The 16,298-nt window shown below is 51.7% G+C and overlaps 2 protein-coding genes and 1 non-coding gene across 6 annotated transcripts in view; 2 read left to right on the forward strand and 1 right to left on the reverse strand.

Moving 5' to 3' along the window:
• The window catches only part of CIC (capicua transcriptional repressor), a 356,202-nt gene that overhangs the window by 102,831 nt on the left and 237,073 nt on the right, over nt 1-16,298 (forward strand). The window lies entirely within an intron of this gene.
• The window catches only part of GRIK5 (glutamate ionotropic receptor kainate type subunit 5), a 64,427-nt gene that overhangs the window by 24,728 nt on the left and 23,401 nt on the right, over nt 1-16,298 (reverse strand). For all 4 annotated transcript variants that reach the window (XM_049787145.1, XM_049787143.1, XM_049787142.1 and 1 more), the window contains one exon: nt 9,270-9,473. In XM_049787145.1, the coding sequence (XP_049643102.1) occupies nt 9,270-9,473 (204 nt within the window). The remainder of the gene's footprint in view (nt 1-9,269; nt 9,474-16,298) is intronic.
• Nucleotides 2,533-2,639, forward strand: LOC126029100 (U6 spliceosomal RNA). Its single transcript, XR_007502754.1, has one exon. It is a non-coding gene; the product is annotated as a U6 spliceosomal RNA (small nuclear RNA).

Consider the following 16,298-nt stretch of genomic DNA (forward strand, 5'->3'; position numbering starts at 1 on the left):
GCAAGTGCATGGGGGACATTTGACATTTTGTGCACTTTGGTGGGAATATAAATTGGCAGAACATTTTTGAACAGTCATTTGGCAGGAGACTCTAAAATAGCTTTTGTACCCTTTGACCCAGCACTTCTGTTTCTTGGAATGGCTCCTACAGGAACTTTGCCCCTCACCACTCCATTCCGCAACCGGGCTGCTGACACCCTTGCAACTACTGGAAACCATCCCAGTGCCCATCTGTGGGGGCCGAGTTCAAATGCATGAATGTACGCTTCAGTATTTCCCACAAGACACTCACATGTGACATGACTGCTCTGCCTATTTTCTTCCTATGATAGGGTAACCCCTCTCCCTGCTGCCCCAGCTAAACCTGCAGCCATATTAGTGGAACCCCCTCTTATGCATGCTCTGGTACACTATGATTCCAACATCTCTCTTCCACGATGACTCCGGGGCCTTCCAAAGGAGCCATCCTGGGGCTGGAGTGGTAGCACAATACAGTAAGGCATTTGCCTTGCATGCAGCTTATCCAGGACGGGCCCAGGTTTGATCCCCCGCATCCATATGGTCCCCTGAGCCTGCCAGGAGCGATTTCTGAGCCCAGAGCCAGGAGTAACCCTGGCTGGGTGAAGCCAAAAAACAAAAACAAACAAACAAACAAAAACAAAGGGGGGGTCCAGAGAGATAGCATGGAGGTAAGGCCTTGCATACAGGAAAGTGGTTCGAATCCTGGCATCCCCCCGTGCCTGCCAGGAGCGATTTCTGAGTGCAGAGCCAGGAGTAACTCGAGTGCTGCTGGGTGTGACCCCAAAACCAAAACAAAAAACAAAAAAAGGGGTTACCATGCCCTCCTTGGGTCCCACTGGTTCTCATTTTCAAACAACTTAAAGTTCAATCAGGTAAGGGAAGGAGAGATAATATAGTGGGGAAGGTGACAGTCCTGCACTCAGCCAACGTGGGATCGATCCTCAGCACATAGTGATAGCCACATACCACTGAGACTGATCCCTTAGCATGACTGAGCCCAGAACCAAGCACCCCCCCCCCAATCATATATATTTTTTTCAGGGCTCCAAGGAATAGCACAGGGGCTTGGGGTGTTTCCTGTAAGCATCTGCTCATGGGCTCAGAGGCCCCAGTGAACTTGCTGCATGTGATAGGGATGATTCTGGCAACTCCTCGTGATAAATCCACTGAATTAATTCAGGGATCTAAAAGTGATTTCTATTTTGGGGGGAGTTTAGAGGTCATACCCGGTGGTGCTCAGGGGTTACTCCTGGCTCTGCGCTCAGAAGTCGCTCCTAGCAGGCTTGGTGGTGGGGGGACCATATGGGATGCCAGAATTCCAACTGGGGTCGGTCCTGTGTTGGCCGCATGCAAGGCAAATGCCCTACTGCTGTGCTATCACTCCGGCCCCTAAAAGTGATTTCTAGGCTGAAAAAATGATTGGGAGCCAAGGCACTAGCTTTACATCCCACAACTTCCCCTTCCCAGTCAGCTCCCTGGCACCATATATGGTCCCCCAACTATTGCCAGGGGTCATTCCTGAGCACATAATCAGGACTAATCTCTGAGCATTGTCAGCTGTGGTCCTGAAACCAATGCAACCCAACCATCTACAAAAGTGGTTTCTAGTGGCAGCCCAGTCAGGCAAGAATGTAGGAAGGTCATGGCAAAGGCGTTACCAGCGTCAGCAAGAACCACAGCTGAGAAGAGGTGAGAGATGGGATCAAAGCAATAGCACAGCAGAAAGGGTATTTGCCTTGCATGAGGCTGACCCAGGTTCTATCCCCAGCATCCTATATGGTTCCCTGAGCCCTGTCAAAAGTGATTTCCGAGTGCAGAGCCAGGAGTAAGCTCTGAGCACCACTGGGTCTGAGCCCCCTCCAACCAAAAATAAATAAAACAAGAGTTGAGAGTACTACCAGCAGGAAATGCCCCCTGTGCATGACTACCACAGCGATAACCTGAGGCCACACTGAGTGTGGATATAAGTCTCACGCTACTCATATGCAGTGAGCACTCCAGCTGAGCTTTGAGCGCCACAGATGAAAGTGGGAGCACCTTACCCACTGCTTCTACAACAAGGGAAGAATAGTGGTAATAAAAAGTGGGGGCTGTTTGGGGTTCCTCAGATTTGATTTTCAGCACAGTAGGGTCCCTAGAGAGCCACCAGGAATGAACCCGGGTCCCAAGCACCTATCCGGGAGTAACTCCTTCCTGCTCAGGGACAAGGTACAGGGTTTAGGCACTTGTCTGGCTTGTATCCAACCTAGGTTTGGCCCCTGATACCATATAGGGTCCCTCCAGGAGTGCTTTTATTTTTTGTATTTTTTTTGGGTCACACCTGGCGGCGCTCAGGAGTTACTCCTGGCTCTGCACTCAGAAATCGCTCCTGGCATGGGGGACCATATGGGATGCCATCCGTTCTGGATCAACTATGTGCAAGGCAAATGCCCTCCTGCTGTGCTATTTCTCTGGCCCCTCCAGGAGTGGTTTTTGAAAGCAGAGATAGGAGTGTGTACTGAGCATGGCCAGGTGTACCTTAACATTTCACATATACTAAAATTGGAACGATACAGAGAAGATTGGCACGGCCCCTGCGCAAGGATGACACGCAAATTCGTGAAGCGTTCCATATTTAAAAAAAATAAAGGGGAAAATTAATCAAGTAAATAATTAATTAAATTAGGGCAGGAGCGATAGTATGAGCAGGTAGAGAATTTGCACATGGCCAACCTCGGTTCGATCCCCAGCATCTTATATAGTCCCCTGTGCATTGCCCAGAGTTATTCCTGAGTGCAGAGCCAGAAGAGACCCCAGAGTATTGCTGGATATGGCCTAAGTAACTTTTGTTTTTACTTTTTGTGAGTGTGTGTGGTTTTTGGGTCACACCCGGCAGTGCTCAGGGGAAACTCCTGGCTCCATGCTCAGAAATTGCTCCTGGCAGGCACAGGGGACCATATGGGAAGTCAGATTCGAACTGATGACCTTCTGCATGAAAGGCAAACACCTTACCTCCATGCTACCTAAGTAGCATGGCCTAAGTAACTTTTAAAAATTATTTAAATAATTAATTAATTAAACTAAGGCCACAAAAATACAGTGGGAGATTCTTAAGGGGTTATACCCATTTGGAACCCCAGTCTCACACATACAAGACATTATGAACTTATGATGATGATGATGATGATGATGATGATGATAATGATGAACACTGTGTCTTTCTTTTTATTCACATTATTTTGTTTTGGGGGCTAGACACAGTTATGTTCATGGCTCTTGGTTCTGTGCTCAGAGATCACTCCTAACAGGTCTCAGGAAAACATATTGGGTTTCAGGGATTGAACCCAAGTCAGCTGTATGTTAGGCAAATGTCCTACCCCCTGTACTATTCCCCAGCCCTTCATTTTAATGGGGGGTGGTGGTGGTGGCAGGGTGGCCCACAACCTCATGCATGGGCAGGAAGTGCTCTCTCTACCTTACTTTCTTATCTCCTCTTAGCCATAGCCCTAAGCCAAGAATTGAGTCAGTAAGTGTCTCTGGTACTGCCTTAGTACTCCAAAAGTATTTGGTTTTGCAGCCACACCAATGGGGCTCAGAGACTATTTCTGGCTCTGAGCTCAGGAGTGACCCCAGTGGTGCTCAGGGATCACTGATGATGGTGCTTTGGGGATCGAACCAGGGTCTGCTACATGTAAGACAAGCACTTTAGCCTCTCAGGTCCTCCAAAATGTTTGTTTTTGTTTTACTCCTGGTGAGATCATGAGGTACCAGGGATAGAGATCAGTATATGCAAGGCAAGTGCCCTACCCATTGTACTATTTTTCTAGCCCTTCCAAAATATTTATGTGGTTTTTGGGATTTTTTTTTTTCTTTTTGGGCCACACCCGGTGATGCTCAGGGGTTACTCCTGGCTATGCACTCAGAAACCGCTCCTGGCTTGAGAGATCATATGGGATGCCGGGGGATCGAACCGTGGTCCATCCTAGGTTAGCGCATGCAAGGCAAACACCCTACTGCTTGCACCACAGCTCCGGACCCTTGTTTTAGTTTTGTTCTGGGGTCACACCCAGTGGTGCTCTGGGGTTACTCTTTTATTTTGGTTTTTGGGTCACACCTGGCAGTGCTCAGGAGTTACTCTTGGCTCCAGGCTCAGAAATTGCTCCTGGCAGGCTCGGGGAACCATATGGGACGCCGGGATTCGAACCAATGACCTTCTGCATGAAAGGCAAACACCTTACCTCCATGCTATCTCTCCGGCCCCTCTGGGGTTACTCTTGGCTCTGCTCAGAAATTACTCCTGAGGGCCCGGAGAGATAGCACAACGGCGTTTGCCTTGCAAGCAGCCGATCCAGGACCAAAGGTGGTTGGTTCAAATCCCGGTGTCCCATATGGTCCCCCGTGCCTGCCAGGAGCTATTTCTGAGCAGATAGCCAGGAGTAACCCCTGAGCACCGCCGGGTATGCCCCCCCCCAAAAAAAAAAAAAAAGAAAAAAAAAAAAAAAGAGGGCCTGGAGAGATAGCACAGCGGTGTTTGCCTTGCAAGCAGCCGATCCAGGACCAAAGGTGGTTGGTTCAAATCCCTGTGTCCCATATGGTCCCCTGTGCCTGCCAGGAGCTATTTCTGAGCAGACAGCCAGGAGTAACCCCTGAGTACCGCAAGGTGTGGCCCAAAAACCAAAAACCAAAAAAAAAAAAAAAAAAAAAAGAAATTACTCCTGGCAGATTCTGACCATATAAGATACTGGGGATCTTGTGCAAGGCAAACACGCTCTACTCACTGTGCTATCGCTCTGGCTCCCCTTCAAAATATTTTTATAGGGACCAAACTCAGCCCTATTGGGGAGGTCTGGGATCATTCCAATGTTTAGTCTGGTGGTACTAGCCTAATGGTTCAATGTTAAGGTCACCAGGGTATTTGCTGATGCTGGGCAGGTGGACTGTGAAGTTCGAAGACTTGAACTCATGCCCAGGCTGCTGTTAGAAATGCACTTGGCTGCCTGTGTCCTATCCTTGGTCCCCAGAGAGTAATTCCATGGGATATCCTATGGCCTTTCTTCTCTCTAACTCCCTATTAGAGAAAAATAACTTGTCAAATTGGAAGAAAGAACTTCATGCCACAGGACACCTGAAAATGCCACTGGGGACTGGGGAGATGGCTCACATGCAGGGCACCTTTACTTTGATCCTGGGTACCGAATGACCCCTGGGCACTACTGGGTGTGACCTCCAACCAGCACTCACACTACCAGCTGGTACATAATAAACTTTGCCTGGTGTGGCCCTTCTTAAAAAAGGAAAGAAAAAAATGCCATCTGGGAGAATTGGTATAGGCCCAGCTCACAGGTTGTATGAGACCATCAATAAAAAGGGTGAAATTAGCTGAGATATGTGTGTGTGTGTGTGTGTGTGTGTGTGTGTGTGTGTGTGTATGAGAGAGAGAGAAAGAGAGAGAGAGAGAAAGAGAGAGAGAGAAATTAGCTTCAGAGAACTGGAGACAGTATTTCTATAGAATACTGTCTATATAATTTCTTTTTTTTTTTTTTGGTTTTTGGTTTTTGGTTTTTTGGACCACACCAGGCGGCGCTCAGGGGTTACTCCTGGCTATCTGCTCAGAAATAGCTCCTGGCAGGCACGGGGGACCATATGGGATGCCGGGATTCGAACCGATGACCTTCTGCATGAAAGGCAAATACCTTACCTCCATGCTATCTCTCCGGCTCCATGTCTATATATTTTCTATAGAATCCTTTCTATAGAAGCTAACCCACTTCTCCCAGCCCTCTACCCTTAACTCCTCACAGCCTGCCTTGGAGCTCTCACAGCTGCTATACCCTGGAAGGCTTGGCCAGGGGGGCACTGAGGCCCTGGGAGGGGGCTATAAGACTGTAACAAGGGAAGATGGGTCACAATGGCATAGAAGGAAGCCATTGCAGGAGGATTCAAAGCGGTTGGGGTGGTGATAACATGGCCTGAGTCATCCAAGGCCACTGATGGACTAAATGGACCGTGACGTCTTCCTCTTCCAGCTGGGAGTCCCTCCTGGGGGCGGGGGGAACCCTGCCTGTCCAGATACTGTGCTTTGGTGTCTCCCTCTGCCCTCAAAAAAGCTGGGCTACAGGGGCTGGAGCGATAGCAAAACAGGGAGGGCATTTGTTTGCCTTGCAAGCGGCTGACCCAGGTCCAATCCCCAGCACCTCATATGGTCCCCCGAGCCTGCCAGGAGCAGTTTCTGAGTGCAGAGCTAGGAGTAAGCCCTGAGTGCTGCCGGGTGTGACTCAAATCCCCTCAAATAAATAAAAAGAAAGTTGGGTTACTATAACCAGTCCCCAGAGGCTCCCCAGGAGCTCACTGAGTGCCTGCATAAGCCTTGGATCACTGGAAGGAGGGTAAGACCCTTGCCACAGAGCCCCCAGTCTCCCCTCAGGTGGCTGTGATCTTTAGGTCTCAGAAAGGTTCTTGAGAATAAAAATAACTCAAGAGGTCAGTGAAAAAGTGGAGGGGTGAAGATGCCAGCTTGTACAAAGCTGACTCTAATTTGATCCCTGGCATCACATGTGTCCCCAAATACTGCCAGGGGTGACTCCTGAGCACAGAGCCAAGAGTAAGCACAGCTGAGTGTGACCCAAACTTCCCTCCCCTGCAATAAAGAACAGAATGAAAACCTAGAAAGGTCCGACACGTGGGGTGCACCCACAAACTGCAACGGATGCTGGGAAGCTGTGGTAAGGGCAGGTGGCAGGGCTCCCCTCCTCCCTCCCCACCCCACCCCCAGCAGGCAGCTGAGCGGCCCCGCCCAGCCTGCACCCCAGCCTGCTCCTCCTCCAGTGTTCTCTCCCCGAAATGTCACCGAGGCAGGCGCCAGCTGCCGGAGCCACAATCTGTGCCCGCCCCTGCTCAGCGCCTGCCCCAAGCGCTGCTGGCGTTCTCCAGACAGTCTCTAACTCTGGTTTCTTTGCCTCCCTTAAATCACCAGACAGTGCCCCCTCACTGGGGCCTTCTCACAGATTTTGGGGAGCAGGGAATCTCATGGAAGGGTCAGGTGAGGATGGGCGGGGGTCCTGCCAACAGTGGGCACTCCAAATGCCAGCTGTTCAGAACACAGAGGCTGGCCCAGTCTGCAAGGGGAGCCCCAGGTCTCCCATTGCCCAGGCTCCATGCTTAATGTGGATTAACTCAGTTCTTGCTGAGTCCTACCTGCAGATTTCTAAAATCTTTTGGCTTTGTTAGTAGCCCACCCATTATTATTTTTTTTTAATGTATCCGGATTACATCCGGCCATGCTCAGATATTTCTCCTGGTTCTATGCTTGGAGACGGTGCTCAAGGGAATACTCTGGGGTGCTGGGGGCTCCTGTGCTCTCTTCTGACCTCCCTAGCACACCTTTTCAGAAGCAATAGTTGCTCAGTGGACCCCTCTTTAAGCAAACAGACAGACAGCCCCATGCTGCACCTGAGGCTACAACCACAGTCCTGGAAGGCCCCAGCACTCCCAGGGGTGACAAGTTGTACTGCCCACTCTTGGGAACATGTTGCCCAGAAGTTCCCACCCAGGGTGCCACAGTAGGTAAGAAGGGGCCACACTGGGGACCTGGCTGAGAAACCTCTGGGTTAGGAACTGGCCTAAGGTTCGATAGTCAGACGTCGGCGCACCCAACTGTGTCCATCAGCAAAATTTACCCCTTAACCCTGCCTATTCCCTGAGCTCTGGGGTCCTCTGTGGTGACAGGACTATCCCACTCCCCGTGGGTGAATGGACAGTGACTGAAGCCTGTGGAGGCTGCACCCTGGAAACTGCTAAATTCTGGCAGAAAAATTAGTGTGTGCCCAAAACAGCAGGGAGGCAGGGCCTGGGAGGGCCTCAGGGGCAGAAACTTTCAGAGCAGTAGGCATAGGGGGCTGTGCCAGGGAGCCAGCTCATAGGTGGGGAGCCCAAGCCCCCAGAATGACAAAGGAACCCCCAGCCCTGCCACCTCCTCCCTGACTGAGCCCTGCTTTGGTTCTAGTGCCACGTGAGGGGAGAATAGAAGGTCCTCACAAAAATGACTTTGGGAGAGGTAGGAGCAGTGGGCACAGAGTAGTAAGGCATCTGCCTTGCTGGTGCTAGCCTAGGACGAACCACGGTTCAATCCCCAGTCCCATATGGTTCCCCAAGCCAGGACCAATTTCTGAGCGAATAGCCAGGAGTAAACCCTGAGTGTCACCAGGTGTGGCCAAAAAAAAAAAAAAAAAAAAACAAAAAACAAAAAAAATGACTTTGGGAAATCAAATTTCGGGCAGTGCCACCCTGGTGACCTTCAGGGGTTTGGGTGACTCCCTCTGGGGATGACAGAACGGAGGGTTGGGACAACCTAGGATCCTAGGCCAGTGCACAGTCAGTCCTAGAACATGCTGGAGTGCTCCTGAAGGGTGAGAAAGGGGGCAGTACATGCCTGGACCACAGTGCCTGGAGTAAAAGGGGGACATTAGTCGTCCGATTTTCCATGACCCTCACTGCAGTAAGGCATCATCCTCTCTGAGAGGAGAAATCTTTGAGGTTCCCAGGAGACAAGGAGTGACCCACTCAGCTAATTCTGCACCCTTGTGCACCCCCGTCGTCCTTTGGCCCAGCCGTCCTTCCAGCTACTCCCCCACACGGCCCCAGATCCTGCCCACATGGTCCTGGCTGCCTCTTCTGGGGTGCCCCATTGTCTCCACGCGCCCCCTTCCTTGGCTTCCAACACCCCCTCTTGCCAATTCCTTCATCATGCCTTTGGGAATGAATTTGGGGTGTGTCTTCTTGTGGGAGGCGCTCCAGGAAGCAAGACTGGGAAGAGAGACTCTGGCTTCTTTCACCCAAGCACCCTGGGGAGTGTGTGTGTGTGAGGGGAGAGAAGGGTGCTCAAGCCACCCCCGTGCCAGCCTCACAGCGGGAACACGAAGCACCATCAATTCAACCAGTAGCCACAGAGGATGCAACAGGCTGCTTTGATGTCCCCAGGCCCTCCTGGTGGGGGCTGGCCGTGCAACAATGAGGCTCAGCTCTGCTCCCAGTGTTTGCCCCATCTCTGGTGGGAATCCTCTGCCAATCTCTAGGCCATGTCTCTGTGGTCCACTCAACTGAACCATGGAAGGGACAGAGGCACACAGGCCAGGTGGGAACCCTGTGCCCTGGTGCCCACACGGCAGGGTTGGCCACTTAGGGCGTCCCACAGGGCCTGTGTCCTTCCTCCCCTTTCTGCTATGTGCCTAGGCTGGCCCACTGACGCCCACCTGCCCGCCCGCTGGCCGTACCCGGTTGATGAGCTCGCCGACCATGCCCGTCCAGGAGCCGTTGGGCTCGGGTGCCCCGTACAGCCCATCCTCCACCAACCGCAGCCGGTAGCGAAAGCGCAGGAGCTCGGCCAGTTCCCGCAGCATGTCCACGCAGAAGCCCTCAAAGCGCTCGTTCCCCGACAGGGCCTGGAAGTTGGGCCGGCGCATCACGTAAGGGTTCTCCTGGGGAATCGTGAGAGAAGGTGGGAGGTCAGGCTCGGGCAAGGGAGTAGGGATGCAGAGGTTGTGACACTGCCTGCCTGGCTTCCAGATGTAATGGGGGGCACCCAAGGAAAGCCCATGAGCAGGACCTGCCTGATCTCCTGCACTGCCCCACAGAATCCAGTATAATCCAGGGTGTGAGGTACTGGGGAGCCCCCAGCAGAGTATGAGGTTTCTGGTGCACAGCAATAAAATATGCCCCTCCTTTCTCATCCCCCAGTCCCCATTAGCATCACAGAAACAACAAAAGGGAAGAATAAAAACAGGAGTCAACAGCAGGCAGGGCAATTGTCTTGCACACAGCCAACCTGGGATGGATACTCGGTACTCCATGTAGTTAGATTATACCTAATTTTACCCAAAACAAAGATCATCCCTGGTTTCTTTGTATCTGTTTGTTCCAACTTGGTTTCACCCCAATCAAAGATCATCCCTGGTTCCTTTGTATCTATTTGTTTACAATTTGGTTTTACCCCAAAACAGAGATTGTCTTACATGTAAATCTGGGCGAGGCTGGCTCAGGATAGTCTGAACTATCTGTCCTTACTACCCCCAGCTGGGGGTGGTCTCTGTACTCAATAAAAACCACAGTTCTGGCAGGCAGCTGGCTCTCCATACGAGATAGAATATTGCCAGACTAAATGTGTTTCACCCTCAGCCTGGTCTGGATTATTTTGTGCAGCGACTCTGTTTTAGACTCCTTCACCTGGGGCTGGAGATACGACGTCTGGGGTGATTTTACACCATATGGTACCCTGAGCCCTGCCAGGAATAATTTCTGAGCACAGCTCAGGAGTAACCCCATAGCATTGTTTTTGGGTGTGGCCCAAAAACAAAAAAATAACCAACCAAACAAAAACACACGAGCCAGGGAGGGCCAGAAGGACTAAATGCCAGGCACATAGGAGCCCCCAGCCTCTGAGCTGCAACCCCCAGCACCATGCAATGCTTTCTCCACCCTACCCCCTCACTGAGATGTGGCCCTGGGGCCCGAGGCTCCACCAGCCCATGCACTGACCCTGAGCACTGCTTGGGAGGCCCCTCCAAAATATAAGGCAGGAAGATGGGGGAGGTCTGCATCTGGGGGAGCACAGAGCAAGCCAGAGCCTCACAGATGTTTCATCTGCACCAGCCCATCTGGAGATGTGTGCCTGGAAGAGGGGTTTGCAGACAACCACTCACAACTCACAGTCGAGACTGTTGCCACTGGGCAGTCCCAAGTCTCACAAGCGCCTGTTCATGAAGTCCTGCCCCTGCCCCCTGATGGTTTCTGTGCTGCATCCTACTCTCTAACTCATCCCATCAACCTCATGGGCTACCCCAGGGTGGAAGAGAATCAACCCGGCCAGAACTTCGGCCAGACCCAGGGCTGCCATGAGGGAAGCGGATGGAGGACCGACGCCTGGGGTTAAGACCACACTGGGCAATGCTCAAACTCCTACTGGCTTATGCTTAGGGACCTTGGGGTGACCTTGCAAGTGCTGAGGATCAGACCGGGGTGGCTGCATGTAGGGCAAATGCCTTAATCCTTCTACTCTCCTCCAGGCTAACTGGGTAATCTGTAGAATGTCCTGGCTGAAAGATAAGCATCAAGGCAGTTGTGTGTGTGTGTGTGTGTGTGTGTGTGTGTGTGTGTGTGTGTGTGTGTGTGTGTGTGTGTGTGTGTGTAGAATGTCCTGGCTGAAAGATAAGCATCAAGGCAGGTGTGTGTGTGTGTGTGTGTGTGTGTGTGTGTGTGTGTGTGTGTGTGTGTGTGTGTATGTGTGTGTGTGTGTTTTGGGCTCTACTAGGCTGAGGGGACCAAGCACAACACAGAGCTCAGGGGACCAACTGGGTACTGAGGAATGAACCCGGAGCTCTTAGATCCAAGGATGCACTCCAGTCCTTAGAGCTTCCTCCCCAGACCCCTGATTTCTTATCTTTTTTAAAAAATGCAGGGGCGGGCCCGGAGAGATAGCACAGCCGTGTTTGCCTTGCAAGCAGCCGATCCAGGACCTACGGTGGTTGGTTCGAATCCTGGTGTCCCATATGGTCCCCCGTGCCTGCCAGAAGCTATTTCTGAGCAGACAGCCAGGAGTAACCCCTGAGCACCGCCGGGTGTGGCCCAAAAACCAAAAACCAAAAAAAAAAAAAAAAAAAAAAAAAATGCAGGGGCCAGAGTAATAGCAACGTGGTAGGGCATTTGCTTTGCATGTAGCCAACCCGGGATGGACCCAGGTTCGATTCCCGCCATCCCGTAGGGTCCTCCGAGCCTGCTGGAAGTGATTTCTGAGCGCAGAGCCAGGAGTAACTCCTGAGCACCATTGGGTGTGGCCCCAAAACAAAAAAAGAAAAAGAAAAGAAAAAGGCAGGGGGCTGAGCAATAGCACAGTGGTAGTGTTTGCCTTGCACGCAAAGACCTGGGAAGGAACTGGTTCGATCCCCAGTATCCCATATGGTTCCCGAGCCTTCCAGGAGTGATTTCTGAGTATAGTCAGAAGTAATCTGAGCACTTGGGTATGGCCCACAAAAAAATGTTTTCACACAAAAAATGTTTCACAAGACAGACACCAGAAAGTTTGCCATCTCTGGTCTATAGCTGGTTTGCTATATTGATTCTAATTTCTTTTTTTGTAATTGTCGTTGTTTTTGGGCCACACCCGGCGGAGCTCAGTGATTTACTTCTGGCTCTCAGAAATTGCTCCTAGCAGGCTCAGGGGACCATATGGGATGCCAGGAATCAAACCCGGGTCCGTCCCGAGTCAGCCGCATTAGAGGCAAATGCACTACAAATGCCTTGTGCTATCTTTGGGTCTCTGTTGATTCTAATTTTTGAGGGGTTCTGACCTGTTTTCCTGGGCCCCCTGGGGCCAACTAAGCACTACAGCAGAAAGTTCAAGTGTTAGTGGGAGACAGCACTTAAAGATGATGCTAAGAGAAGCTGGGCCCAGAGCAATAGTACAGTGGGTAAAGCATTTGCTTTGCATGCAGCTGATCTGGGTTTGACCCCTGGCATCCCATATGGTTCCCTGAACAGTGCCAGGAGTGATTTCTGAGTACAGAGCCAGGAGTAACTCCTGATGAACATAGCCAGTGTGACCCAAAAATCAAAACACAAAACTCTTCTCCCCCAGTGTGAGTGTCACTTCGGCTTTTAGGACAAAGAGTAGGCAAGACCAGAGAAGGATCTAGCAGATCTGGCAGTCCTGGCAGGGATCTGCATGGTGGGGCTGGGTCTCGAGTGCCTGGCAGGGATCTGCATGGTGGGGCTGGGTCTCGAGTGCCTGCTACCCCAGACCCAAGGGTTCTTTCTATCAGATATTTTGGGGGCTGCTAGTGGTGATACTTGGCTTGATAGATCAAGTAACAGCCCAGCAGTTCTGGGGACTACCAGGGCTATACTTAGCGTCTCTACGTGTAAAGCACGTGTCCAGTCCCTTCAGTCCCCTTGTGCCATTCCTGGCATAGCTCAGCCCAATGCAGGCCAGTGAGACCATGGGGTGGTCAGGCACCTCCAGAGCTACCCCTAGCAGTGCTGAGGAGATCAAGTGGCGCCAAGGATCGAACTCAAAGCTTCACACATGCTAAACCTGTACTTGAGCTATTTCTTAGCCCACTGGAGGGACTATTCCTTTAGTTTTTACGTGAACCTTATATACATTTTCAGAAAGTATTATCAGACCTTCCTTTTTTGGGAGAGGGTCAAGCATACCTGATGGTACTAAGGACTGACTCCTTTTTTTTTTTTAATATTTTTTCTGGGTCACACCCAGCAGCGCTCAGGGGTTACTCCTGGCTTTGTGCTTAGAAATCACTCCTGGCAGGCTTAGGGGACCATATGGGATGCCAGAAATCCAACAGGAGTCTGTCCGGTGTTGGCTGCGTGCAAGGCAAATGCAACCACCACTGTGCTATTACTCCAGTTCCATCAGGGCTGACTCCTGACTCTGGTCCTGGGGAATCATACTGGGGTGTAGAGGATCGAACTGGGCTCAGCTGCATGCAAGGCAAATGCTCTATCCACTGTATTATCACTCATACCCTCTCCCTTTCTTTCTTATTTAATAGTACTAGGAATTAAACTTGAGGCCTCACACATGCAAGGCAAGTGCTTTACCATGAGCCCTCATTGGGAGACTGGGGGAACACAGGGACAAGGTGATGGTAGCTCTGAGATGGGGTCTTTTACTGAGATTCCCGGCCCCGCCAGGTTCCACAGAGGAGGGGCAACGGGAGGCGGTGCAGTCAGAATGTCGCTCTCCCCCAAGCTGCCTTTCCCAACCCCAATCGTGGGCCCAGGAGTAGGAATGTGAGATGAACCTAATAATAGCCTCAGTAGCTACGCTCATCGTGGGCTTGCTGGTGACAGCTCTGCCAGCGTGGGAGGCCGGTATTATTACTTCTGCTTCAGCGATGAGGACACGGGGGGGGGGGGGGGACGGGGGCAAAAGGAGGAGGCATGTGTGGCTGCGATGGGCCAGTGGGTCTGTGGGCAACACTCTACTTTTGGGTGGGGTCCTATTTTAGACCAAAGTCCCATGAATGGCGGCAGAGATGAGGGAAATGGGGCAGAGGTGGGAGTTGGAGTTTCAGAAGCTAAGAAATTTCAGGGTGTGGGGCTTGAAGAATAGTTCCAGAGGTAAGGCATTTGTTTGCCTTGCATTCAGCCAATCCCGGGGTGGAGCCCCAGCATTGCATGTGGTCCTTCAAAGCACCAATAGGGGTCACTGGTGAGCACTACAGAGTGTGGCCTCTCATAGTCTCTCCAAGGCCAAGGGTGTGGCTAAGTGGTAGAGAACTGGCCTTGCTTGTGTGAGGTGCTGGGTTCGATCCTGGTACCACCTACAGACAACAAAACCAAGAGCCTGGAAGGTCAGAGGGGAAGGCTCTCACATAAGCCTTCTGACCTTCAGAGGTGGAAGTAAAAGGTCAGGACTTCCAGTCTTGTCTGAGACCCCCCAGGCTGAAGCAGGACAGTGGGCAGGGGACATGGGACCCAGCTGGGAGTCCTAACCTGATGCTGGGGCCAGGAGATAGCTCAGCAGTTGGAGGTCAACACTGTCCGTTTGCTGGCACCTGCGCTTGACCTTGGTCATCACAGAGTACCCCCAAGAATGCAGCCCTAGAGACTGTTGGGCATTGCTGGGGTGGCCTTAGTGGTCTCTAGCATTGCAGGGACTGAGCAGCACAGCATCCTGGGGTCTGGCACTCAAACTCTTGGCCTGGTTGATCAAGAACTACCAGGAGTTGTCCCCAGACCCCTTCAGCACTGCTTGGGAGTGCCTATCCCTTCCAAAAATCCATGTTTTGGCCCAGATGAGACCATCTCTAACTGAAGAAAGAACACTTGGGGGGCTGGAGAGATAGCAGTGGTAGGGCATTTGCCTTGCAAGCGACCGATCCAGGACCAATGGTGGTTTGAATCCTGGCATCCCATAAGGTCCCCCCATCACAACACACACCCCCCATGTCTGCCAGGAGCGATTTCTGAGCAGAGAGCCAGGAGTAAGCCCTGAGTGCTGCCGAGTGTGGCCCACCCGCCCACCAAAGGAAAAAAAACAAAGAAACAAACAAAAATAACAACTTGGGGGCCAGAATGGTACTGCAGCTGGGAGGGTGTTTGCCTTACATGTGGCTAACCCAGGTTCAATCCCTGCCAAAAACAAAAAAACACTCGAGCCAGTAATTAGTGCAGAGGATTCCTGTGTACAGGCTTTACATTCAGAAGCTTGGAGTCCATCCTTGGCACCACTGGGAGTGACTCCAAATAATTCATTAGGAATAGTAGCCTCTGAGCACTACAAGATGTGGCCCATTAATCTCCCTTCTTCGCTTTCTCCTTCCTGCTCCCTCCCCGCCCCACCAAATTTGACTTTGGGTTCCAGGCCTTAGAATCAGGGTCTAAGTCTTAAGGGACTTAAGTGGGGCTGGAGAGATAGCACAGTGGTAGGGCATTTGCCTTGCACACAACCAACCAGGACTCACTGTGGTTCAAACCCTTGCATCCCATATGGTCCCCCGAGCCTGCCAGGAGCAATTTCTGAGTGCAGAGCCAGGAGTATCCCGTGAGCTCCGAGGTTTGGCCCAAAAACAAAAACAAAAAATAGCGGGAATAAGTAGTGCTAGAGAACTGGTCTAGCAGGAAGGGCACCTGCCCTATGTGCTAGCCACTCAAGTGACTAGCACCCCAGCACTCCATACGGTCTCCTGAGCCCAAGGAGTGATCCCTGCGTAGAGCCAGGAGTCAGCCCTGAGCACCACCAGCAAGAACAATAATAGAAATAAAGGAAAGGAAAGGGATGAAGGCCTGTGAAGAAAACTCAAGATCTACTCTGTGTGTGTGTGTGTGTGTGTGTGTGTGTGTGTGTGGTTTTGGGTCACACCCGGCAGTGCTCAGGGGTTATTCCTGGCTCCTGGCTCAGAAATTGCTCCTGGCAGGCTCGGGGAACCATATGGGATGCTGGGATTCGAACCGATGACATCCTGCATGAAAGGCAAACACCTTATCTCCATGCTATCTCTCCGGCCCCTCAAGATCTACTCTTGACCGAGGGCCCTCAGCCATCAGAACCCAGGACCATTAGGAGCCACTAATGCAGTTTCTCAGGCATCTCCAAAGGGCATCTTGGTGGGCACATTGCTGACAGACAAGGGGCATGGCCAATGGGGGCTGAGTCCGACCTGCAATGGCACCTGCTTCTGACACAAAACACAGCCCCCCTTCTCCTCCCCAGCAGCGCTGCTTATTGAGGGAACAAAGATGGCGACGGTGGGAATTGGGTTAATTTGGGACAGGTTTCAAAGATT

This window comes from Suncus etruscus, chromosome 14 (genome assembly GCF_024139225.1).
Source record: "Suncus etruscus isolate mSunEtr1 chromosome 14, mSunEtr1.pri.cur, whole genome shotgun sequence".
Classification (NCBI taxonomy): domain Eukaryota; kingdom Metazoa; phylum Chordata; class Mammalia; order Eulipotyphla; family Soricidae; genus Suncus; species Suncus etruscus.